Genomic DNA, 26,364 nt, shown 5'->3' on the forward strand with positions numbered 1-26,364 from the left:
TTCAAACCTGTTGTCATTATAAACACATGTGTTGTTAATACACTCTGTGGAGACTTGCGTAAAAAGATCAAGATATGAAAGTGGAGGTTACCTGCTCGGAGCGGACGAGGGACGCCTCCCACAAAGATGGTTTTCCTCGGGTCCAGAGGCTGAGATCCATCCATGACAAAATCGCTGTCGTTCAGGTTCCACGGGCGGATCTGGACCTGTCACGCACACAGAGCCCACGGGTTCAAATAGATTCAAAGTCATGACCGCAAGTGTCACAGAGTTCAGTGGAAATAGCCAGAGATGTGAGTGTGTGTGTGTTTCCACTAACCGGCTTGTCTTTGATGGTGGGGCTGGACACACAGAGGTACAGCTTGCCGTCCTCCTCGATGCAGGCATCGATCAAAGCCTGCACTGAGCTCTCATCCTGGAACAGCAGGAAGGCATATCCTACAGATAAAATAAAAAAATACAGCAGGGTTATTCATGCTACCAAGGACCAGAAGAATCATGATATCTGTGCACTGATTACTGTGACTGGTGTGTGATCACAACGTTCTGCATTCACAGAATGAAGCCATAACCTTTTTCCAAACAGACAAACAGTCCAGAGCCAGTTAACAAACGCTTCAGATACAGAACCACACTGAACAGATGCACACATGTCGATAATGTTCTATCATCTGCCCGTCTTCCTCCCATGAAGGAAGATGTTCTGTCAATATACAACACAGACTTGTGCAGTAATGCTTGATCATTTGAAGACAGTACTGCGCACTATGAAGAAGCTCTGACAATCATTTGTTTTATGATATCACAAACCTTTGGGTGGAAAATAGGATTTGCTCTCAGCTTTGTGGGGCCAGTCCACAAACAGGTGTCCAAAACGCCGGAAACTGGCTGTAATCTCATCTGAAATAAGGCAAACAGAAGGTTTATTCACAGGCACGTTTTTAAAAGGAGGCAAAGAAGAAGATTTAAAGGCAAAGTCCTGTCTCAGGATTATTTTTCATTTTACAGTAAGACGCTTTTTTAGATGACATATATTGTACCGTCCTCTCCCAATCTCTAAATCATTGTAAATGTTGACTGATGTGGCATATCAATTAAACCCTTTCCATGTAGTTTACTTTACCTTCATCTATATCTGGGGGCAGTCCTCCGACAAAGACCTTGCGTGAGTAGCGTTCGACGCGCTCGCCGTTCTGATGCGGAAAGCAGTGTGGGGATCCGAGTCCGGCGAGACCCTGATCACCACGGTCGTCATCGGGGAATCCATCCTCCATGGGGAAGAGAGAGGAGTGGCCTGAGAGAGAGTGGGAGAGCAGGAGAGGTTTAGTTTCCGAGGTAATGGTGGGGTCGGCGTTGTCATGGTAACACCTAGGCAGCAACGACACCTGTGCAATCGCAGTTTCATTTTACTTGTTGTCACCCAGCGATAGGTGGAGGGGGAACAGGCAAAGCATTTATTTTAGATGTTTCAACAAAAATATAATTTATCACATAAATTGTATTTTGTAATGCACGTTGTTTGGGCCATATTTAAACATACAGCAGTTTTTCTATTTCCTGTAGGACCATGTGGCTTTAAAACCACAACATCAATATTTCTACCACTCTTTGACATCTGTAAATGTACTATTATGAAACCTCTCGACGAGTGCCGAGACACAGGAGAAATTGATATATATATATACACCATAAGAAATCACATGGATCAAAAAAACAAAAAAATAATAAGAGCACAGAATGTCATGTTATGTGTCTTTCTGACTAAATGTCTTGTTTCTTAATTTGGTGACATGACTCACACATGGCCGCAGCAACTGTGCCGTCCCTGGAGAACTGGACAAACACAGTAGTCCTCTCAGTGAGGCAGTGTGAACAGTTTCACAGTGGCCTGTGTGCATGTTTGTGTGTGTGTGTGTGTGTGTGTGTGTTGGAGGTTAAGCCCTCCCTGGCCTGTTCCTGCTCCCAACCAACCCACTCTGAGCTGCTTTATAAAGATTTATGCAAGGGAGTTAGCCTCAGCTTACAGTACGTGATGTGTGTGAGTGTGTCCAGTCGGCCATGTGTGTGTAAATCACCAACTACACTGTGTGTGCCTCATTAACTTTCAGCTAAATGTGACGGAAACAACTTCCACTGAATGAACAATCCTGCAAAAGTGTGCGTGTGACAAGATTCAGATTTGAACTGAACGAGAAAAGACAAATTCATAAGATGAAAGATGCTAAAGATGGTTTCATGCCATCGTGACAAGGCTCGACACAATCATGCAGACAGACGTCACTTCACTGTACAATAACAAAGCAAAGGGCCATTCAAAATTCATATGAGCAGCAAAACCAATGGCCCGTAACCAAGGAAATCATAAAAAGCACAACATTTTTAACATGACAAAATAAGTCAAGATTAATGGTCAAAAAGTGACAGAACATATCCATGCTTATATGTTACCTCGTCTCCTGCTATAATTCCTGGCTGCATGTGGAATAAGGACAAACCAAAGGAGAGGATGGTTATTAAAAGACGTGTTATACACTCTACCTCCAATAAAAGTGCCACATGGTTCCTAACAGCTGAGGGATGATCCGTTGCCTCCCTGTCCTCTGTTCTACCAATCAGCTGTGAATCATTATGAGCCCGTGCGACTGTCAACATGTTGCTTTACTGACTGGAGCATAAAGATGACGTGCTGGTTCTGCTTTAGGGACATTGCAGTGAATTACTTGCAGCTTGAACATGTCAACACCACAGTTTTATCTCATGCCTCTCACCGGGGTCCCGGCATATTTAAACTCGTTAAATCGAAGACTTTTAAAACCCTTTCAAGACCCATGTCAAGAAGGAAATATATAAAGTGATATTGAAGTCCCGGAAATACTTGCAATTGCCTAAAATTGAAGATAACCCTTGATATGCTGCATTATCTTGCAAACATGGCCAGAGACAGCAGGTAGGGTATTTATCTGTGATAATTTATCAGTTCCACGTTGGTCTTGTTTGTAGTTTTCTTACAGTAGCCTATGCTTATATCTATATCATGGAGAAAGAACTAGAATAAAAGGAGACATGACAAACTGTATGTAAGCCACCAAAATATATATCTCGAAAACATTTCAGAGTTTTATAAGTGTGACAGAATTAGCATTTAATGAACATATTTAGGATTTTTTTCAAATTTAAGACCCCATGAAATCCCTGTTCAAATAAGGACAGAGATTACTGATATAAATCAAATTAAATATATAAAAATAAAGGACAGATCAGTATAACAAAGCTGAGGAAAATAGTATCAATAATAAATATAATTTATCATTTTCATAACAATAAAAGACATTGAAATACAAACATTAGAAAGGGAAACTGAGAACTGAAATACATTAAATAGGAAATAGAGTTCCGAGTAGATTAAAAATACTGATGCTGTGACTTTCCTGAACAGAGTTCCCCGAAGCAGGTGGCTCTGAAACCTGGTAACCTTGACAGAAATAGCACGGTAACCTTAACTCTACCCCGGCAAATAAGAAATAGCCATGACGCTCCTGACTCCAGCAAAACACAACTCCTCACATACAGCAGGCAGGCTTCTCGAGGAGAAAACAAATGACCACAACAACGTTTTTTAAACACTCCTTCGGGAAATTTAAAGCATTTACTCGTATGTTCCGTTCTTAAAAACAACATGAACTAAATGCCTCAGATCCGCAACAGAAATATTCAAACAACATAGCTGCAGATGAGAAATGTATTTCAGTTATTAAAGTAAGACGGGCTTGACTTGCTGAATTTTAGAGTCAAGGTCACGTATGTCGGGCCCTGCAGAGGAAATGTGAAAAAGTGAGGCATGCATAGAAACATGCTCAGGGACAGTTACAAGGACAGCAGCTAAAACCTGTGAAACTGGTCCGGATCACTCAGTTTGAGAACAATTAAAACCAATAACCCTCTGCTTCAGTGTAACCAAGACACTACACAGCATCTAATGCTTCAAATAGCACAAACAGAGAATATATACAACCCCTGATAACAGCAGACTCAGTTGCTATATTTAAACAATAATTCAACCATAAACTTAATGAGGCCAACAGAAGTAATAGCACAAGAGTTATGTCACGATCCCTGATGTTAAAGTTTGGTTCTCCTAAAGCCTAAACACAAAGCATCTATGACAGCGAGCGAGCATTGACCGTTGTAGCCTCGGTTGTTTGCAGAGTAAACACAACAGCAGCCCTGTGGCCAAGGAAGGCAGTAGGGGCAGCAAGCAAAGTGAGGCCCACCCCCACGTACATGAGGCTATGTGCCTCTGTCGCTTGCCATTAGGATTCTTGATCTTTCCTCAGGTAGCTCCTGTGTGCTCGCCCTGTAATCATGGCAACCAGAGGCGGCGTTTGGGGGAGAAACAGCCGTGAACCCTGGCATCTTCTAAATCTATACAGCATTCAATCTGAGGAGAAAATGAAGTTAGCGCACAGCTTTCTGTACACTGAGAGTGATGTGTTTCAAAAACGAGTGTGGCAATCATACCGCGCCATTCTACCAAGCTCTGTGGTAATCTGTCCAACAGCTTTTGTGCAGACTAAAAAGAAACAACAAAATAAACCAACATAGATTAAAACCTAACCTTCTGATGTAGGGAACTAAAATGTCTCTGAGTAGAGCAGATACATCTTTCAAGGCAGAACAACCCTACACGCCTGTCCAGTTCCTATAGTCAAAATATAAAGATCTATATGGAGGATTAATGGATATCGTGATCAATTATGTGTTATTTTGTAATGTTAAAGAAAGATATTTATTCAACAACATTTTGTTGAATCAATATCAAAAACCCGGACACTTTTTTGTTTGACTCCTGCAAAAATCCGACTCTTTTTTTTCTGCCTCAAAACAGGTCATCACACTGTTTGGTTCACTGTGACATGCGCACACAGAAAATCACTTCTTCTACTGAATCTGCTTAATACGCTCACTGGGAAATCATTTCTCTTTGCACAGGGCCGAAGTGAAACGTATTATAATATGGACGCTGCAGAGACTAAAGCATCGACCCAGCTGAAAGCGTATAAGAACACGGAGAGGATGAAGAACTGGCCAGTACACACAAGCAATAATCCCCAGCTCCCTCCGTGGACTTTCCAACCCAGATGGACATTAACTCTGGGGGAGAAGGTCAAAGAGAGCTGGAAAGAGAGAGAGAGAGAGAGGACGGACAGAAAGAGACAGGAAAGCAGATTGAAGGAGAGCAGAGGGTGCTATAAAAAGACGTGTGTGTGTGAGTGTGCGTGCGCGAGTGAGCGAGAGAGAGAGAAAATAGATTGGAAGAGATGAAGAAACAAGCTGATAAAAAGCTGTGTGGGGTGAGAGAAAATGAGAGTGAGCGAAAGAGAGATCAGGAGAATGGGGAATGCAATCTGTGTATGCTCACGAGAGAGAGAGAGAGAAGGGGAGAGGAAGAGAGAGAGGGGAAGAGAGATAGAGTGGTGTGCACAACCCTCTATCCGCTGGCACCATCTGTTTCAGGGCTTGATGACAGCTCCTGACCATGTGATCTCACCATGTGACCCGGCAATCTTGTGAAGAAACTACTGGCCTCTCCTGTTTTGCATCCTGACCCGAGACCAGAAGGCAGAAGCGACAACAACACAATTACACAACGATAAAGGGAATGAGATTGCGCAAGGGCACGGTGGAGGTAGCTGAATATTAAACTGCTGTTTGTGGAAACCGCAGCACATGTCAAGGGGATTTGGCAAATGTTTTTTCCAATCATTTCAGAGAGGCAGAGATATTTATATGCGATTTAAGAGGCTTTTTTGCTCAGTGCAACCTGGCCATATGAGGAAAAACTTGAAAGAGTGAGTTATCACAAATTCAATGGGCTGTATATCATAAAATTTTGCATTAACAGAGGCACGGATGATTGTATTCAAAAGTAAAACACAAAGGACAGAATACCTTCACTACTAGGATGGCATATAGCAAAATTCAATTGGATTGTGAATTTGTTCCTGATTTATTCAACCAAAATCCATGAACTATTCCCTGGGAAATCAGTGAAATGTCCCAAAGAAAAGTCACTTGTTAAAGCAAGTGATAAAAAATGTCCTGATTTCACCACTTTGTCCGGATCTGTCCCAAAATAGAATGACTTTTTTTCTTGGCCTAAGACCCATCCTGCCAACAAGTTTCATGGAAATCTGGTCAAGTGGGTTTTGTGTAATCCTGCTGACAAACCAACCAACCAAGAACAAACAAGCTGACAAGGGAAAACATAGCCTCCTCTGTGGAGACCATCAAAAAAATATATAACTAAGGGATTTACAGCAGCACAGTGGTCCAAGATGCAGACCAAATTCAAACCACATCCCTGGTTTGAATCATCATCCTCTCCTAAATACTTATTGTCTGCTTCTGTACTGTGTCTATCAAATGAAGGCAAATGTCTCCCAAAACAAAAACAACATGGTATTTACATTATGGACGGTTTTAGTGCACACACAGTGAGTCCCATGCTGAGGCCATTCTTCTTTCATGTTCTATTCCCTCAATCCAACCTACTGCCCCTAAAATCCTCAAACTCATTTGCAAAAATCACTACATCCTCTCCCCATCTACTCTTTCCTTCCAGGGACTAAGCAATATCAGAAGTAAAATGAAAGGGAAGGACACAACAAACATTACAAAACAAAGGGAAAGGTCATCACTGCTGATGCTTGTGGTTTTTTTATTACGCAAATGTGAAAAACTGCGATTTCATTATATGTAGACATTCATAAAAGGGCCTCGGCACGGAAGTCAGACACTGCTTAACCTTTGTTCAAAAATATTTTCTGATCATTTTAATTTAATTTGTACAATAAGCTATCAAAGTTTTCCCACAATTTATGATTTTAATTTATAAGGTCAATGGCCACGTGAGTAGGTCACCATACGCACCATTGAGGGGCAGAGGGTTGTCTCCGCCTGGATGAGGGAACCCAAGACGACCTGCACAGGGAGACAGAGCACAAATATTTAAGATGACGGAGCCAACACATGAATAAATGTGATGCATTAGTTTTTACAGAATAACCAGCCTTAAAGCTATTTTAGGGAAGTTTTGACTTCACTCCTTTTTACGTAAGAAACTTTTAATGCTGAAACCTTATTCTATAATATCTATTTCTGTGTGGGAGAAATGCAGACACTTTTTGTTTTTATATCGAGTCCATCTGTATTTTCAACAGAATCATGATTGTGATGAAACAAATCACAAAATGAAAATCACATTAATCAAAGGTCAACAGTCAGAGGCATGGAACCAGTAATACTTTAAATTAGCCTGCTCCCAAATGGGAAAAAGGTTGTGACCTTGTTAATAGAGCCTGACCATTATGGATTTTGAGGGGACCGATGCCAATACCATCAGGATGCAAAAAATTCAGATACTGATAAGTTGGCAACTAGGTTAAAAATACCAAATAGTCCATATAAAGCCAGGCATAGTGTCAGTATAAAGCCTGTATAACGTAAAAACAATTGAATCTAGATATTTTACAGTTTAACCTTAAACATTAATATAAATAACTATAAAGACAAAGAAAAAACTATCAAACCAAAGCCCTTTATTATAACTGTATATAATATATTCACTTTTATACATATATATATACATATACTGATATGTATGTGAAATGCTCATATTGGCCGATTTTCAATTGGTTGGGCTCTAGGTGATTATTCATGTCCTGGTCCCAATAGACTGACTTTGTTGAAAGGCACTTTTTTAAACAGGTCATACACTCTCCAAATAAAATGACACGATTTGAGTTTTATATAACTGGCTTATATAGAGATGTATTAAAGTGCTAATGCAGAATGTGTTCGGCTGTGGCAGCAGAGAGCCGAGTGTTGTTTCCACTTCAATCTCATTAGAGGCTACATCTGTGGGACACCAACAAGCCCTCTCCCTCTCATCGACCTCCATTTCCCTATCTGTGCCTCTCTCTCCTCATCCGAGCCGAAAATCATACATTTTACATGGAGCTATTTGCCAGGAACGTACACGCACACACACACACACACACACACAAACACGTACCCACACAAATACATGTTATGATGCCAAACAAGCTTCGAAGTTATGCAAGGCCCGCTTGCTGCAGAGGGATAATGAGATGAAAGAGCTGAAATAGTACAACCATTGTTGTACGGGTACGGACCGCCCTGTGATTGGTGCATTCCAGCGCCTCAGTCACATGGAAATCTGCTGGCCCCTCCCCCACACCTTGTCTATTGAGCCCCACAGTCACCAGTGGATGTGGTGCATAATACAGAACTGGGACTCACAGAGAACAGAAACCAGGGCGGACCACCCGTTGCTCAATCAGCTATTGTACTACAATGCAGATTTCCATACATTAACGCACTGTCATCACAATATGGACATTACCGGCACGTTTGGCTTAATCAAGCTTAAATCACAGATTCCAGCCCAAACCAGATAACACAAGATAAGCTCAATTCCTTCAGACTGCACTGCAGAATTCACCACTTTATCTCCCTCTGTAATTCAGTCCGGTTATATTTGCTGATATGTGCACTACCCGAAAATCAAAGTCCATTTGAGCAGAACACAACACATTGGATTTTGAGAGGCTTTTATGTTCAGGCGCAAGAGCACGGCACATCCCCGGGTGTCTGCAGGGCTGTGCGTGCCCCCCCGGTGAACCATATTTGCATGCTGCTGGCTGCATACATGTAGAGTAACAGCTAAAGAACATGCATGCACAAGCACACATCACACAGTGCCGTGTGACTGTGTGTGTGTGTGTGTGTGTGTGTGTGTGTGTGTGTGTGTGACTGTGTGTGTGACTGTGTGTGTGACTGTGTGTGTGACTGTGTGTGTGACTGTGTGTGTGACTGTGTGTGTGGTGGCAGAACAGAGAGATCCTTTCTGTCAGTCAGGACAATGCTGGAAGCGATTCAAAGCCACTTCTGCTGTAGACATTTTGTCTCGCCCATTTCCCTGGCTTCATCGCTCACACTTTGTTCAATGTGTTCCGCTGGAGGGAGAAGTTTGTGCTTCGCTTATGTGCGTCAAAAATATGCTCCTGTGTGTTCACACTGTCCTTGTTGGCTACATTTGTGTGCGTGCATGTACGTGTGTGCGAGAGAGAGCAGGAGTCAGTCGGCCAGGAGAGGAGTCGGCGCTCAAAGAAAATGTGGTGTAATTATGTCTTTCTTTCTACTTTGCTGTGAGGGAATAAAGGGAAGAACTCAGTGAAGTCAGAGCTACACCACACTGCCAAGTCTGGACTATAATTATGAAAAGGAGTAATAAATAGTATAATATTTTGCAGCATGCCAAAGGCTACAAGACAAAAAGGAATCTGGAATGGGATCAGGCATGATGCATCATGTGAACGCAGCAAAGAATGAGGTGCTGTACGAGAAACTAATCTGAAGGAGACGGTGGCTGAGGAAAAGATGGAGAAAGGGCAAGACAAATGAGGAGTGATTGAAAAGATAAAAATGACAAACTGATATGATATGAAGTCAGTCTGTTCCTCAAGCTTGTGCTTTCAAATTGAGAAGACGTGTTTTTCATCCTGGTGCCCCGCTCTGAGATCTAACAGCCACTGGAATCTGTGCCAGCACAGTTGGATCTAGGATACCAAAGAACGAGCTTCGTGAGTTAACTTCAGTCCTGCTTTCTTAATATTGAAGGAAGATTTACCAATGTTTGACAGCGGAACATTAGTTCACAGCTGGACGTGCCTGAACTCGGTGGGTGTGAGGCTGAAATAAATAGGACAGTGAAGTGTCAAGTGCTCGGACCTTTCACTCTCCATGGCATTGTGCTAGTGAAACTGGTGTGTGTGTGTGTGTCTACGCATTTTTTGTAGAACACATACAGGCAGCATTATTAAACAGGTAATAATTTCGAAAAATTTGGGACTGAGATTGGGAGGAAAGGAGTTCGGGGGACTATCTTTGATTTTCCATTCCGGGACACTTGATATTTCAATGTTCAAAATAGAAAGAAGAGAAATAAGAAAACTTTATTGCCACTGCCATTTTGAGATCTTTCATTTTGAGGTTTGAGCTCACACAGACACACGAGTTAATCGTTTCTGGGGCTTTAGCTCGCTGATAGATTGTGACAACCACACCATAAAACATTTGTGTGCATCGCTTGTTATCAAGGATTAGGAGAGGAAACTCGGAAGAAATATGGCAGACATCTTAAACTAATCTGTAGCAAATCTATCTCGAGCGCCGCACCCCACCCTTGAGAAATCAAATGTGTTTCCTATCAAACAATGATCATTACCAGAACTACTCCGACAAGCAATTCCCCCTCGAACAATGGCTTATAACCCTGGTCACAACGCTCAGTGTCAGTCAATAATTACTGTAAACACTTAACGATGAAACAACAGCGGCTACCTGCTGAATTCAATAACCTATTTCTGGGTTTACCACTGAGCAAGTGTTGCCCAACACCTTTCAGCCAATAACAAACACTGGCGTGTCTCTGTTAATCAATAACCAAAGTCTGTTATAATTCAATTTCAAATAGATTATGCTCCTTGTCAGACTCTGCTCTGTAATATAAAGCACACATACTCAACATGTCTATAAACGCTCATCAGTGCTCATTAAATCCACATTGGATCGAGTTTCAGAGCCTGTGAAGAGCGATTCACTTTCACCTAGAAACAAAACAAACTTGAAACTGAAAGCTTTGAGATTGCACCTTGCGAACACACCAGATGTTTCATTTGTAATTGAAAATATCTTCATTCTGGTGATGTGACATTCACGGATAAACAACCACAATGTGCATTAGCGTACATCACAGCTGTGTCGGACTTTTTTTTAAACAGAAACAACTTTGTCATTGTGTTGAGAGAACTTATATCCATCCGATGTTGAGGCTCAGCAGCTGTGATCATTAGAAACTTATGATTGCCAACAACTTCAGTTGAGATGGATGGGCATCCCTCCATCTCTCACATAAATCTCCTCTTAAACACAAGGCCCCAGCATCCACCAGCACTGTATTCTTCCTACCATAAACCATGCTCAGGTGGATTCTCAAAATGAGTGAAAGTGAGCCAACACTTTTTTTTGTGGTTTTTCTTTTGAAATTCAGACTGGAAAGGGAAGTAGGAGGAGGACAGAGGTGTGAGCCGAGCGCTGCACAGAATGACCTTTTCTTATTGTTGTTGATCATAACACAAAAAGATGTCTGATGTGTGGAGGACGAGGTGTTAGATCGTGAGTGTGAATGTGTGAGTGGTTACCGGCTCTAATTCAAGCGTAACACTCCCACGTGATGCGTGGCCTGTGAGATATACAACTGTGACACACATCTTTATATGTATATTTATATCAGCGTAGGCTCAATTTACAATTCAATATGTGTCTCTTGCCATAATTCTCTGTAATCTATTAAAAGTGTTTGGGGTTATTTCTGGGGGATTTATTATCATTCTGGATCTTCAGTAAAATTTTGAAAGTCACCTTGCATGAGTTGACATAGTTTGGATGAATATTCAGGGTTCCCACTCTTATTAGGAAAAATTTTGTTGGATCTTTCCAGGACATTTTCCAAGAGTCTTTCCTGACAATACACGTCAAAAATTGGTCACACAAAGTGCAGTACTTGTTTGCATTTTGGCCAGGTCTGAGATGATCACCTTATTTTTTTCCACGACTAAAGGACACTCTAAATGTTCAGTTATTTCCAGATGCGTGGGAACCATGACGGTGGGAGGTGCAAGAGTGCTATTAATAATAATGTAATAAATTTGTATGAAACATAGGAACATCGAAATACACTTGGTTATTTCCCGTCTGAAAATGAATACGGTTTATGCATGATCTGTTAAATCTTGTTTTATTTTGCTCTTACTGATGTTTGAATCGGATCACTACGTATATGTGTTATTAACTGAATGTGAAACTACTTAGTGTTTCATGGTGTTGACTGCCAGCTGCAGTGCTCACCTTTCAGGGTGTCCTGCTCAGCCCTCATGATGTCGATCAGGGAGCTCTCCAGAGTGTTCATGTTGAAGCTGTCAAAGGACCTGGTGCGTTCCTGAAGAGAGGAGATAAAGAAGAGGAGCACATTCAAATTTTTTTGCACGTGATTCAAAGTCAATTTAACCGTTTTTTTTCAGTTGCCCGCGGAGCAGCTCCAAGGGAACAACTGGGGCAGGCACATTTATCTACTTGTTTTAATGTAACACCGGTTCACTTCACAAAAGCTGATCAAGGAGAAAACCAACACAAGCAGAAGAGGCAGCACTCATCTTCATTATTACAAGGACATTTACTTCTTTAGCAATTCTGCCTGTTTCGATCTCTAAGCCAAGCCTGGACATTTATGAGTAAGGAGTAGAGCCATTAGTAAAATAAATAAACCCAGATGCTTTCCACCTCATATGTGATGTGTTTGTACTTTGATCTCGTTTGAAAACTCAAAAGAATGCTTCATTTATATCAGTGTGAGTTTCTCTCTACCTTGCTTGCCTGCAAGAACTGCAGAATACTGTGAAGGTTTAAATGCACGTTGACCTACATAGTGGGAAATTACAAACAAAACACATTATGAGAAGGTCCCAGTTTCACATAAGCATCACTGGTATTCTAAAGTGAAGTTTAGTCATATATTCTGCATCATGAAAACGGAGAAAGAAACTTGGATCAACCTTATAAAAAGACTTTGCTTCTGGGACAGTTTTGATTTTACATCTTTAAACATTTGTCGGCAGGTTTACACAAAAACTTCTGAACAGATTGCCACCAAACTTGTTGAAGGACAAGACATGGGCAACAAAAACTCATTCAATTTTTGCGTGAAATCCAGACAAAAGGGGCAGATGCCTTTCTTTGAGACTTCCTGACATTTTCACAGATTTCCCAGGGAATCATTCAGGCACATTGAGAGGACTAATATCCATGAGTGTGTGAAATGTTGTCTGGCTTGATTTGATTTAAAGGGACTGACGGGCCTTGCGGAGTTATGCGCTCTACTGAGTGACATTCTAGTTTGTTCTGCTTTAATTGTCTGGGCCTCTGGCCAACTCTGACACCCCACAAAGCAGGAGCTCAAACAATACCTCAGACATGTCTGTGGCACAGGTGTGTGAACCCTTTTTTGTGTTTGTTTTTGACATTGGGGAAGACACACTTTAAAGGGCATTTATGGAAAGAAACCTGCGGCGCTGCAGGAAGCCTCAAGCCTCCGTACAACCAGGGAGCCACCGGGTGCCCTGTGTCTGAACTATTTACATTAAACAGAGGCTTTTATACTGCTGCATCAGCAACAATGTTGTATTTGGTTTCTTTGTTGTGTACATATCTTTTTTGTTGTCACTGTTACATTGTTTGATGAGATGTCCTCTTTGGTTGGTGTCGATTTGTTAGTTAAGGGCATTCCCCCTTTTTACATTTTCTTGTTGTGTATTTAAGTTGACTAGTTCTCTATCTTAGCAACAAACCCACTCATTCAATGAGGCACAATAATAGAAGACAACAGTGAAATAAACAGGAGCCAAACCAATTGTTGAGGGACAGCTTTGTCACCTAGAACAAGGGCATCATTGGCATACCACACACACCCAGCCAATGTGTACACACAAAATATGCGCGCGCACCGAAAGCATGTGCCCTTACCCAAACACGCTCGCACATTCTCCAAGTGCCTTGGTGATAAGGCTTTTGACTCGACTCCACCTCAACCCCCACAAAAAATGCAACAGCTAGTAAACAAACTAATACGCTTCTGGGCTCCTCCTGTCCCACACAGCCACAGTTAAGGCACACAATGCGGCTGGAAGTTCTACCCTCCTTATTTACATTTACAGTTGATGCTACAGGGCTCGAAACTAAAAAGTGGATAAGTCACTGTGACGAACCGATATGGTCCGTTGGATATAAATATATATATTTTTAAATCACTTGATCCACTGGTTAAAGCAAAGGTCCAAAACAGCGAGAGGACTTGATGCAGATCGGCTTGGAGGGGTCTTCAGTACACAGATTTGATCCCAGTCATGCTGTGAAGCGCTGGCTGAGCGCAGAACGGGCCAGATGACCTGTTTACAAAAAAGCAGCTGCTGGACCAGTGATGTCCTGAAAGTCTAAAAGGACTGCACAGACTGTCTGGCGTTAAGAACTAAGAAGGATGAATTATTATAGAGCTGTTCGTTCTGATTATACAGTTTAAAGCGCTTCTTTGTCTGATCCCTTTCTTAAGCAATAACAAATTATTTGATATATTTTCATTGCACTCCTACGGTTTCTAATGTTCTCCTGAATTTTTCAACTCGTGCTCCTTGGTGGAAAAAAGTCCTCCCCTGTGCTAAATGTGCACTAAACTTCACGTGTCTGTCTCATTCCGTCCTCTGTCTCTTCCCCATTTCTTTTCCAGTCGTTCTCCGATGTGTGTCACCTTAAAGCAGGATATAAATTTGAGTTTTAGGATCTAGTTGCAGAGATACCGTCAAACAAATTGTCTAAACCAGCCAGTATCATTTCACATAATGTCAACCCCAGACTATTCACATTTAGGAACTAAAAAGATGTATGCTTGAAAAATATAAAAGCCATGACACCATGACAGCCATGAGCTCATTTATTAAAAAAAAAAATCAGATTTAAAATCGGAAAAACATAAGAGCATCACTCTGTAATGGCATAGCCTATTTGTCAGTTAGTATAGCAACCGTTTACGTGGGGACCTCATTGTTAAAGAGAGATGTTGTTTGTCAATTGTGCGGCAGTCTCAACAGTGACGACTGTCGGCTCAGGTTCCCGGATTAAAACCAACACATTGACAAAACACAAGAGGAATAAAGCATGACACTCTGCAAGTCACGTCAATTAAAGCAAGTGAGAGAAGTCAAAAATAAAATTGTTTAAGTCAAATTCACCTCTCCTGAAATGTCTGAAAGAAAACACTCCCTAAGACCAACAGTGCAAGATCAAATCTGCCGTTCGCCTGACTGATAATTGACGAGCCCCACAAGAGTTACCGAAATCGCCTGTCAACATGTAGGCAACCTGTTAGCAATCTGTATTGTCAGTCACTCCCATTATGCACTGCTTTGTCTTGCATCTGAGGCCTAACCTCCAGTATTTATCCAACAACCAGGTCAGGTCACACCCTTGCGACAAACTGTAGGCCAGTGTCTGAGGAGATCATTCGAAAAGCAAACCCAACTGGGAGACAAAAGCTCACAGCATACTCTGTTACACCATGAACACGGAGTCAAATGCTACAGGGATCAGCAAAACAGATCTGCGTCAGTGAAGCATATGAACAATGGTGTGCGGCAGGTATCTACTGCGTGCCGTCTACAGTGGCTCACCAAATTCAATAGCTCCTTCTGCTATCTCATCTGCCGCAGAGTGGAGATGGAGGTCTGGCACGATTGTTGCCAAAACAACCAAACGTGTGTTTTAGAGGCATGTTAAAAAACGCTGACGTAGATTTCCCACACTGACTGAAGGAACCGACTAGAACAGCGGTGGCGTGGTGGAAGAACACACCCAGTGATCACTCTCCCTCAAAACAAATATCAACGCTGGGATATAAGCCAGACCTGTGTCTACTATTTTCTCATATCCGCCTCAGTATCTTATGTGGAATTAGGTTATTGCTGCGGGTCAAATAAACTAAACATTGAAAGAGAGGGCAAAGCCAATATAAGTGAAGGACTGGTTATTGTGGCAAGTATACCCAGCTGGAGAGTATATCTTAGCATAGGCAAGCACACAAAACACATAATCCAAAACAAAAAAAGTCACAGCAAGTTGCAGTTTTCCTTTTATCTGCAGCCTTTGCACAGATTGTGGTACCAGTTCATTTAAGCGTTGCAGGGTAATCCTATTGTGTTGTTCCAGAAGAAAAATAATTCATTTTGTGCTAGAGATGGGCCGAGTACGGCGAGCTGGCAGCTTGGCTGGAGCTCTGCAGTTGCTAAGCATTAGCCTGGAGAGTTGCACCCGGTGATTAATCATCAGAGTCATCCAACATTCTCCCTCTCCGTCTCTCAACAACTGGCCAGCTGACCAGTAAAGCACTCATCCCCGATAGATTGCTGGGCCTTTACACACACACACACACACACACTGCTATGGTCACTTGTCTTATCCAGAGACAAAAACACACACCGATTAGACGCAAGCAAGACACACACAATTTACAGGTTAGTCTCTGTCACTGTGTGCCTAGGAAAGCTTGCCCATATGAACCCAAGGTCATAGGTATAAACATAGAAAACATGGCATGACACACTATATTATTTACAGGCAGCAGTGAAATGTAGCCCAGTGTGCCTGGATAAACAGAACACTGAGCATAACACAGTCTGGTTGAAAGTGAAATGATCACAGAGGCGAGAGAAACACCTTCTAACTGTGACTGTCTGCATCGATTGGCGTTATGCAGCCTCCAGCGAGCCCGGTCGCCATTTCAGTTTTACCCAGAATCATTAAATGTGCTAATCTATACTGTATGTGCCTGGATTATGTAAATCTGTTGATCCTTTCCTCGATAAATCATTAATCGCCAATAAAATAACAGATAACTCTACATGCGAACTTCAGGGAACTCAAGGTAGTGGTTTGCGTTTTTCTATAAAATTGAAAATGGTTGAAGTAAGAAAACAAATCAGATTAACTGCAAGTCGGCTCCTTTAGACAGGTTTTAATCTTCGGCACCATAAAACAGACAGGACAACCTCCGACTGATTTTGATGACATGAAGTGCTGCAAAGCATGATTAAATAGAGCATACTGTAGGTGATTAACTCCAACATTAATCTTCTGTGTCCCCTGTTTGTTAATGAAAAATGGAAGTCGAGGGAAAGTGAAAGAGTTGGGAAAGCAAAGGATGTAAAGAATATAAGAGATGTTTAAAGTAGTTTGATTTTTTTACGACATCCATGTAACATTCATCGCCTGGAATGAAGCGCCTTACATTTCCGTGCTTCTCATCACATCCCCGAGACGTCGTGGAGAGAGGAAGCCCAAGGCAAAGACGGGAAAAGGAAAGTGGCGATGAAAGAAAATGGATGATAGAGAGAGGGAAAGCGGGTATTGAAGCAAGGCAGCACAAACAACTAAGAAGAAAAGGGGGCAGGAAAGGGAAGCAGGTTGAGCTTTTGATGCTTGTGATAATGTTTCTTCCTGGTCTAAGTATATCAAAGGCCTGCTATGACATTAAATACCCCCAACTGTCAAAAACAACCTGCTGCCTGGTGCTGCAGCTGAATGGAGCCGTGGACGGTGTGTGCATGCGTACAATCGGGGTGTGACCGGAGTGACAGAGGCCTGGGTTCCAGCAGAATCTGCACTGCCTGGGGATTACACTGAACTGGCTCTTTTATTGTATGCAATGAGCTAGGCTAAATACAGTATGACACTTCCATTTGGACTCTGCTTTGTCTTCTACCTTTGTTAAGACACATGTGGGGATGACATAGGCCAGGGACTAATTAGGACTCGTGCACACATGAGAATGTGCACATGCACACACAATCTCTCTTTCAGAGCGTCAAGGGTGTGGGAAGGGCACAATGAGGCTGTATGCGCAGCAGAGCTGTGGTCTTGCCAGCGCAACTCGGGCCGCTCATTAGTCCAAAGAAAAATAAAAAGAACCACTGAGGTAACGAGTGAAACCTCCGGCTTCATAATGGCTCGAAACTGTTGGTGGATGTGCATGTAAGCAAGAGAATTTACATGAACACGTCATAAATGAGGGAAGGAGGTTTATCTGAAAGGAATCAAGCGCCTTAATTAAATGTAAACATTTCCTCACCAGCCTAAGAGCTAATGGGAACATTGGCTTCAACTCTTGCTCAACTTCCCCACTTGATAATTCAACCTCGGCAGGTCTGATTACAAAAATAAAGATCTTTTCAATTAATTAGCTCTTGCTGAAAGCCGACAGCAAAGATATTCTTAATATAATCACATGTGTGAACTAAGACATTTTAACCATGCATACTGTGATCTGATCAGAAAATGTGCATCTGTGACACAGTAATGTTACAGATACACACAGTAAAGCATTCAGAGAACAGGTGTTTCCACTGCAGATCTGAAGAAACGCTTCAATAACATATCTTTATAGAACGGCACTGTATAAGTCTGCAGTGTATGAATATGTAAGCTACAGAAACAGTGGGGAAGTAGCCGTAACCATCGGTTACTTAGGTAGCTTACTGAGACAATATCCTGTCCTGGCTTACTCGCCTTCAGGCACTGCAGGTCTTACCATGGTCACTGGCCAAATCTACCAATCCAAATCAGCCTAGTACACTTGACACAGCAGCAGGCATCTGACTGTGAATATCACAGGTGAGGAAGAAGAGAAGGAGAGAGAAAGATACAGGAGGGTGTGGAACACGGTTTCCTGGCATTAAAAAGTACACATTTCTGTTCTAAAGCTAGCTACCAGCTGACCAGTGCATTAGCAGTTAGTGGCAGACTGTTTGGCCAGGAGCCCAACGTAAATGCTAAAGCTGCTCTAATACGGCAACTGCAGCGCTTTTCGCAGCAGCAGCAGCAATGGTGCTGGTACATTGGCACATACGTGTGCCATGGCATCGTGCACCATTCTGGATACTATCCACCGAATGGTCTAAACACATTTGCTAATTTACACACAAATCCCTGATTCCAAACCTCCTGAAGGTTAGCAGAATGAGGGATCTTAGCTTTAGCAGCTAGGCACTTTCATACAGCAGCACGGTGACCATTTCGATATGTTATGATATATATCAGTATGTGTTATGAGTATTTTTCGTTCTTATAAATGCTCTGCAAAAGAAGCCTCAAAATCCATGGTACAGGAAGTTTTGCACCCCCGAATATGTCTTAAAGAGAACAGAGCTAAAAACCAGGCATGTTCAGACAAAGGCTAGAAAGAGGGGCTGCCAAATTGGACAGATTTAGGAAAGTGATGTATTTTCTTCTTATTAGAGTGTGTAAACCTTTTCAAGTCAGCATAATGTCTCCTTTAATATGCGCTTATATCTACTGAACAGCATCTTAATGGCAATATTTCAGAGGTACAATTATATGCGGATAACTTTCAGATTTAACGCTGTGTTTTGCAATCACATTTGTATAAAAAGTTAACTAATAAACAAACTCTACAGTGAAGTAACATTGATGGTACATAACAAGAACAATTAGGCTTCTAAGTCAAAAGCCACTGAGCCTTCATCTGTTGTGTCAGTGCTAAAATGGAAACTATGTGAGGCAGTTGGAGCCGGCTACTGGAATAGTGTGACAACAGTTCCTCATGGCGTGTGTTTAGTGCAGAGTTACAGGAGCGACGGTATTTCAATTACCAAACCTGGGGGGGTTGCCTCGTGTTAGGCAACATGTGTCATCAGTCATCTGAACGGTGCATGATCTCTGACAAACACTGACAAGCACCACTGACTGCCGTCTTTTTTTTTTTAATTAAACGAAGCTCTTGATCAAACAGTTTTGACTGAAAGCCTTCTGCAGCAGTGGTAGTAAAATGGAAGTGAGTAAAGAGGAAATGGCCCAAGTCAACTGGTCCCACAGACGTGGCAATTTTCATGTCACATCTAAATACAGATCCAGAAAATGAAAGTCAAAATCAAACCCTGACAAAGATATCGTTCAGAGTGAACTACAGAGGAGGAGTCTGACGAACAAACCTGACACTGACTGACTGTGTAATAATTAAACACTGGTTCCTACAGTTACGGCTTCAATGCTGCAACAGGATCAATGTCTGCACAGACCAAAAATGACCATTTTTCTATCAATTTACAGAAGAGAACAACATATTGTCAACACATGATGTATGGATCATAATTGAATATATTTAATCAACACCTTAGTTGGACCAAATCCTTATTTCTTAAGTGAATGTGGTAAACGCTTCTCAGCTGTTGCATTGTACGATGTGAGTCAATATTTGAAAGTGACATTAATCCAGACGGCAGTGGAAGATGTGAACATACTGTAGGCAAAATGATTGAGAAACACATTTGGGAGCACACACTGAAACACATTTGCTCCAGTTAAAAAAAATGCAACTAGAGCAAATGTGCACACATTTGCTAATTTGATAAACTCTACTTTTTCACACATGCATAGATGCAGGAGCAGAGAGGTCTGATTTTGTAAGGAAATTGAGAGTAGAGTTCTTGGTGAAACTAAAAAATCAGTCTGCCGGAGGCGTTTCTGTGTAGAAGTGTGTGTGTCCTAAATCAAGGAACTTATTTATCACCTCACACTCGGCAATCCCAGGTCTAAGAGTTTTAGGGCTACACCTATCCTCCATCTGCCCTTGCATCAAGGGGGCAGAGGGACAATGCTCCTTGAGCTGATCTGATTGAAGTACGGGGAAGCGCAACATGCTGCAGCCACAGTAATGCTCGCTTAAGCTTAAATCTGATATGGGGATGGAACAGAAGGGACGTGCTGCTGCTGCTCAAAATGGATGCAGAATCATGGTTCTCTAGCAAATATCAGAGCACGGTGTAAATTGATGGGCCTTTTTATTTCACATCTACAATTATTAATTGCTTCATTTTTATTCAACTATATTTAAATATAATGCTTGTCGAAGTTGACAAAATATACAGAGATCATATGACTTTAAAATATAAATGAGACCTAAATAATGGAAAACACATTAGGTGTGATCGTAACCCCATGACTACCAACAGTAATTAGGCTGTTATCTGCTGGTAAATTGCTGCTCAGAGGTAAGCTTTGCTACTTATTCAGCACAAAATACTCTGGGCATGTCAAGACATGTCAGTACAAAGTCCTTCACTGCTTGGCCTGTGCTGTGCTGTGAGTCAGTAATTGCAAGTGAAGATAAGAAAATACCTGAAAAAGGTCAAAGCATCGCTTTCTGAATTTCTAATTGAGATAATTTGCCTTTTCGAGAATTTTTTAATTATTCCTAAAGAAAATGTCTCCACGAAATGGATTTCGACTTCCTCCACGGACGGACGAGGCCAGGAAATGAAGCTATACCTGTTACTAGGGGTCTCTAAGCCCAATTAGTGATGTTGTTGAGCTGTTGACAGAAAATTGACAAAACAGAGGCAGGCAATCACTCAGACAATTTAACACTATCTGCTCCACCCAAGATCACATGGAGAAATTGATTGACCTTAAATTAAGCAAATGGATGGACACATTGTCCGAAGATAAAAAGACAGAGAATATTCATGATACTGAGAGAAACCTCTCATTAAGTCAACAGGCTGAGCTGGGCCAATGGCAACCTTACCCTCTCCACCCCCGCCTCCTAGTAACGACCGACACAATTAATCATGAGCCGGATCAATAAGATGAATCCATATCCGTGCTCCCTTTACCTCTTTCAATCAATTCTATCAGCGGATTCTACATGTGACGAAAGAATTATTCGCGCCATCTTCATTGTGCGGGCCTCCAGCTTTCAAAATTACAGTGCGAGCAGGGTGGTGTTCTTGAAAACGAGTTGCTAGGCATTACCAGGCCTCGACCTGGGTTCTTTTTTAAGTGGTCATCCTGAAAAATCATTAGGCTCCATTTCACAGAGTAGAATGGATTGATACCCTGTTACGTTGAAGGGTAAAGAGCTCGGTCCTTCAATCTTCAATATTACCTCTGTTATTTCTTTCTATTTGTTTCTGAATGGAATAAAGGACATCCCATAATGGTGTCTACTTGTTCCCGGGTTCATCTACTTTTGTCTTTTTCATCTCGGCGTCTGTCTTTACGTGCTCCGTCCCTGGTGATCCTTCTCCTCGCACCCTCTCTCACTTTCCCCGTTTCTCCCCATCCCTTTCTCTCCATCACTCCTCGACTCCCCACACCCCGACTCCTCCCCCCAGCCCCCCCGGCTTGTATACGTGGCACACACACACACACACACACACCACTGCAGTGACAGAGCCACATTAGTCATCATCAGGGACGTACAGCTGTGGAGGTACAGAGCCCAACGACGCCTTTCTACGCTGACGCTGAAACAAACGCATCATGTAAATCCATGCACCCCCCCCATCTCTAAAAATAGCATTTGCAGAAAATTACGAGCTATCATAAATAAAATGTTTATTAATAAGCACATAGAATAGAATGCAAATAGAATAGAATGGAAATAGTATACCAGAATTATTTCTAAAAATGGTACAATGAGGCTATTCAGAGGGAGACTGACCTGGAAGGGGAAGATGTTATCACTGCGGCCGACTCCTTCGTCCACCCAGGACTTGGGGTTGAAGCCTGCGGGACTGTTGCGAGGGTACTTCTGGGAGGCCACGTGGTTGTTCGGGAACGTCTTCTTCAGTGGGGAGATAGAGTTGATGGGGGTCATCCCGCCGTTCAGACCTCTGCGATAATCTCGGCCCTGAGACCCTCCCCAGCCGCCACCGCCGCCGCCACTACTGTAGCCTCCTCCGGGACTCCAGGAGGTGGAGGAGCCGGGGGAGGGAGAGGGGCTCTGGTAGCTGGCCGGACCCCAGGGGGACGGGGGCTTGTTCAGGCTGTTGGACATATGCGGCAACTGGCTGAACGCCGGATTCCTGTGCGGGAAGGGCGGCGGCGGGTGTGGAGAGGCCGGGGAGCGCCGGTGCTGCTGGTGTTGGCTGTGAGGGTGTTGGAAGTGGGGGTGGGGCGGGGGGGCCGCGTGGTGCTGGGACAAGGCCGTCGCCGGTCCTATCTGGGGGGAGAAGTTCCCACCGAACCCTGGACTGACGTGGTGCGAGAAGTTCTGGAACAGCAGGGGGCCGTTGTTGGCGGAGGCCGGGTTGAAGAAGCTCACGTCCTCGTTGATGATGGTTGACGGCGCCGGCGGGATGGCGGCCGACCAGTTGTTGAAGCTAGTGAGCGATGACGAGGTGGCGCTGGACTGGACCTGCCCGGTTCCCCCGAGACCAGACGTCTCCTGGTAATCGAAGCCTGCCAGGACTGGAGACTCGAGGCGCAGCTGCTTCTCCTTCCCGTTGCTACCTTCGGACGTGCCGTTGTCCGTCTTGCCTTCGTCGGACCGGGCCTTCTCCAGCTCTGAAATGATCCCGCCGCCGCCTCCGCCCTCCTGGTGACTCCCGGGGGACAACTGCTGCTGCTGCTTTTCTTGCGTTTCCTGCATTTCCTGTTGCTGCTGTGCTTTGGGCTTCTCGGGCCCCCCCAGGATTTCGTCTTGCACACTGCCGTGGGTGGCGGAGGCAGGGAAGAGCCAGGGAGAGCCTCCCGTGGTGCCATTCCCTGCGGCGGTGGTGCTGTTTATGAAGGCAGCAGGGCTCTGCGACACATTCTGGTGGTGGTGGGGGGGCTGCAGATGCGGGTGGATTCGGACCGGGAACGCAGACTTGTTGCCAGTGTTGTTTTGAACTAGGACTCCGAACCCGTAATCCCCCATTTGTTTTCTCCCCCCACACACAAATGCTATCCCGTGATCGTTCGGTCCTATTGAGAGAAGAGCACACAGGATGGCATGCACCGAGTTAGCAACTGGCCCCTCTTGTGTGTGTGTGTGTGTGTGTGTGTGTGTGTGTGTGTGTGTGTGTGTGTGTGTGTGTGTGTCCCTTCAGATCAAGGCGTTTACACACAACCAAGTCATGGACACACAAAGATTTTATACATATTCCTACCTCTCTGGGTCTGTTCGACTCCCTCAGAGGCTTCCTGGACATATGATAACCACACAGAACATGGTCATGAATGAGATCATTCTTGCTCTGAACAATCTAACCTTATTACTGCGGAGCCGTGGACAAAAGCAAAGCGGTTAACATCGCATCTTTAGCTAATTATAACCCCGTGACGTTGCCAGCTCGACTACAGCTGAGCTGCTGGCAGAAGGGCTCGAAGCACTGCTGTGTCGAGATCACACACACACACACACACACACACACACACACACACACACACACACTCAGAGACGTTTTTTTCTAATGCAACCCAATTGACAGACAGGCCATCCCCCACACTACATCGTCTAATGATCGTGAATTCGATGAACCCTTGAATAAATGAGACTGGAACCGCGACACTTCCGACTGGAACCACTCGACCTTGTTTGACAGCTGCCGGTCCAACCTCGGATCTGATCGGATCCGAACTCGATCGCTCGCTTGCTCTTGTCGTGTCACGCCGTGTTATTCATAAATACATTTCTCTCACGGATCGAACAGTCGAGTCGAGCCGGTTTCGCGAAACGACCGAGGCGAGTTAAATGCCCCAGAGCTAGCGAGTGCACCCGTCGTGATCGCTAGCTAGCTAAGCGTTAGCACGGATGCTAGCTAGCCGGGGCAGCCTGCTGTACCCGGCGGAGAAGAAGAGGAGACAAAACGGGGGATTCTCACCTTCTGATCAGCAGGTTCGACCCGGGGGCGATGTCTTTGTGGAGCGGCTTGTCCCTCCGGCTGACAGCGAGGTGTGGTGTCGTGGATCAGGCAGGGGAAGCGTTCCACGGGCGGGTGTGAAGGCTGACTCGTACAGTGCAGTCGGTCAGCTCCTTTTCTCTCTCTCTCTCTCTCTCTCTCTCTCTCTCTCTCTCTCTTTTCTCCTGACGTGTCCTGCCTGCTCAATGACACACAGCCTCGGATCTGGACCGTCTCAGGCAGCAGCAGCTCTGTGAACGTGGCAGTGTGTGGAGTCACCTCGGCCAGCAGGTCTGTCACGACTCTTCACTCGATGCGGTTCATTGTTCGTTTGATTTAATTCTTGTTTTTGGGTCGTTTTGATCCCGCAGAGCCAAGTCGATCCCGGTGCTTCTCCTGGCTGCCCCTGTCTCCTGGAACCGACCGTGGCCGAATAACAGGGAGAGATCAGCCGAGACTCACTTCCGCTTCTGGCGCCGCCCCCTCCCGCCGCGGCCGCGCCCCCGGAGAGCCACACCTCGGCGTGTGATTGGTCGGCGTGCCGGCTGCCTCGCCCGATTTCCTCGTCGTGTCACGGCCGCGCACCAATAGCACGGCCGTGTCATCCGGAAGCCCCGCCCACTGAGGTCGGAATTATTGTTAAAAAAAAAGGAAGGAGAAGCTGCTGCTGCTGCTGCTGCACGGTCGTGTCCTTTCCCGATGCAGCCGGTACCGGGTCGTGAGAAAGCTGAGATTCCCCGTTGTGTGGATAAATAAAGAAATCTAATCTAATCTAATCTGCACCTCCCATCCCGAAAGAGTGGGAATGACCTGCTTTACAGCACGCATCCTGTGGGCCACAGCAGAAAGGGTTTGAAGAAAATAAATAAATAAAGGGGAATGTCTCATTGTCATTCTGTTCAATGCAACACATCACAAAAATAAACCAAATGAACCAATGAACCAAAAACGAAAGATAAATTATTATCTGCTCACCACTCTGCCGATGGAGGGTTGGTGGGTGAAAAAAACAGGTTTGGATTTTCAGGGGTAAGGAGCATTGCAGCCACATCCAATACAATTGAAGTGATTGGTGAACACATCTTTAAACATAAAGAAAATACAGACAAAGTATATAAAAAATCCTCCATACTGCTTCTGGGGTGTGACCCAAGTGTCTGTAAGGCCCAACATTCAAATTCGACCAGAATTGGCGGCTATTACACCATGTTTTAAGCCCCGATGTCCATTGTTATCCTCCTGCCTGAGAAACGCGTTCCTGCGCACACGCTCTCGCCCAAGATGCGTATAAGCATTGCTACTTATGGTAGCATCGCTAGTTCCAGTAGCATAGCTGAATAGCACCTGCTGAATGACCTGCTTTACAGCACGCATCCTGTGGGCCACGGCAGAAAGGGTTTGAAGAAAATAAATAAATAAAGGGGAATGTCTGAGCAATGTCATTCTGTTCAATGCAACACATCACAAAAATAAACCAAATGAACCAATGAACCAAAAACGAAAGATAAATTATTATCTGCTCACCACTCTGCCGATGGAGGGTTGGTGGGTGAAAAAAACAGGTTTGGATTTTCAGGGGTAAGGAGCATTGCAGCCACATCCAATACAATTGAAGTGATTGGTGAACACATCTTTAAACATAAAGAAAATACAGACAAAGTATATAAAAAATCCTCCATACTGCTTCTGGGGTGTGACCCAAGTGTCTGTAAGGCCCAACATTCAAATTCGACCGGAATTGGCGGCTATTACACCATGTTTTAAGCCCCGATGTCCATTGTTAGCCTCCTGCCTGAGAAACGCGTTCCTGCGCACACGCTCTCGCCCAAGATGCGTATAAGCATTGCTACTTGTGGTAGCATCGCTAGTTCCAGTAGCATAGCTGAATAGCACCTGCTGAATGACCTGCTTTACAGCACGCATCCTGTGGGCCACGGCAGAAAGGGTTTGAAGGAAATAAATAAATAAAGGGGAATGTCTCATTGTCATTCTGTTC

At 43.8% G+C, this 26,364-nt stretch overlaps 1 protein-coding gene across 1 annotated transcript in view; it reads right to left on the reverse strand.

Annotated features, from left to right (window-relative positions):
- Positions 1-24,823, reverse strand: part of cpeb4b (cytoplasmic polyadenylation element binding protein 4b) — a 31,631-nt gene extending 6,808 nt beyond the window's left edge. The window contains exons 1-8 of the mRNA XM_061085369.1: positions 24,351-24,823; positions 22,205-23,451; positions 11,992-12,082; positions 6,931-6,981; positions 1,124-1,294; positions 811-900; positions 320-438; positions 92-206 (exon numbers count right to left, since the gene is read on the reverse strand). Coding sequence (XP_060941352.1) covers positions 92-206; positions 320-438; positions 811-900; positions 1,124-1,294; positions 6,931-6,981; positions 11,992-12,082; positions 22,205-23,404 — 1,837 coding nt within the window. The 5' untranslated portion in view covers positions 23,405-23,451; positions 24,351-24,823. The remainder of the gene's footprint in view (positions 1-91; positions 207-319; positions 439-810; positions 901-1,123; positions 1,295-6,930; positions 6,982-11,991; positions 12,083-22,204; positions 23,452-24,350) is intronic.
- Between the last annotated feature and the right edge of the window lie 1,541 nt (positions 24,824-26,364).

The sequence above is a fragment of the Limanda limanda genome, chromosome 14, assembly GCF_963576545.1.
Source record: "Limanda limanda chromosome 14, fLimLim1.1, whole genome shotgun sequence".
NCBI classification, from domain to species: domain Eukaryota; kingdom Metazoa; phylum Chordata; class Actinopteri; order Pleuronectiformes; family Pleuronectidae; genus Limanda; species Limanda limanda.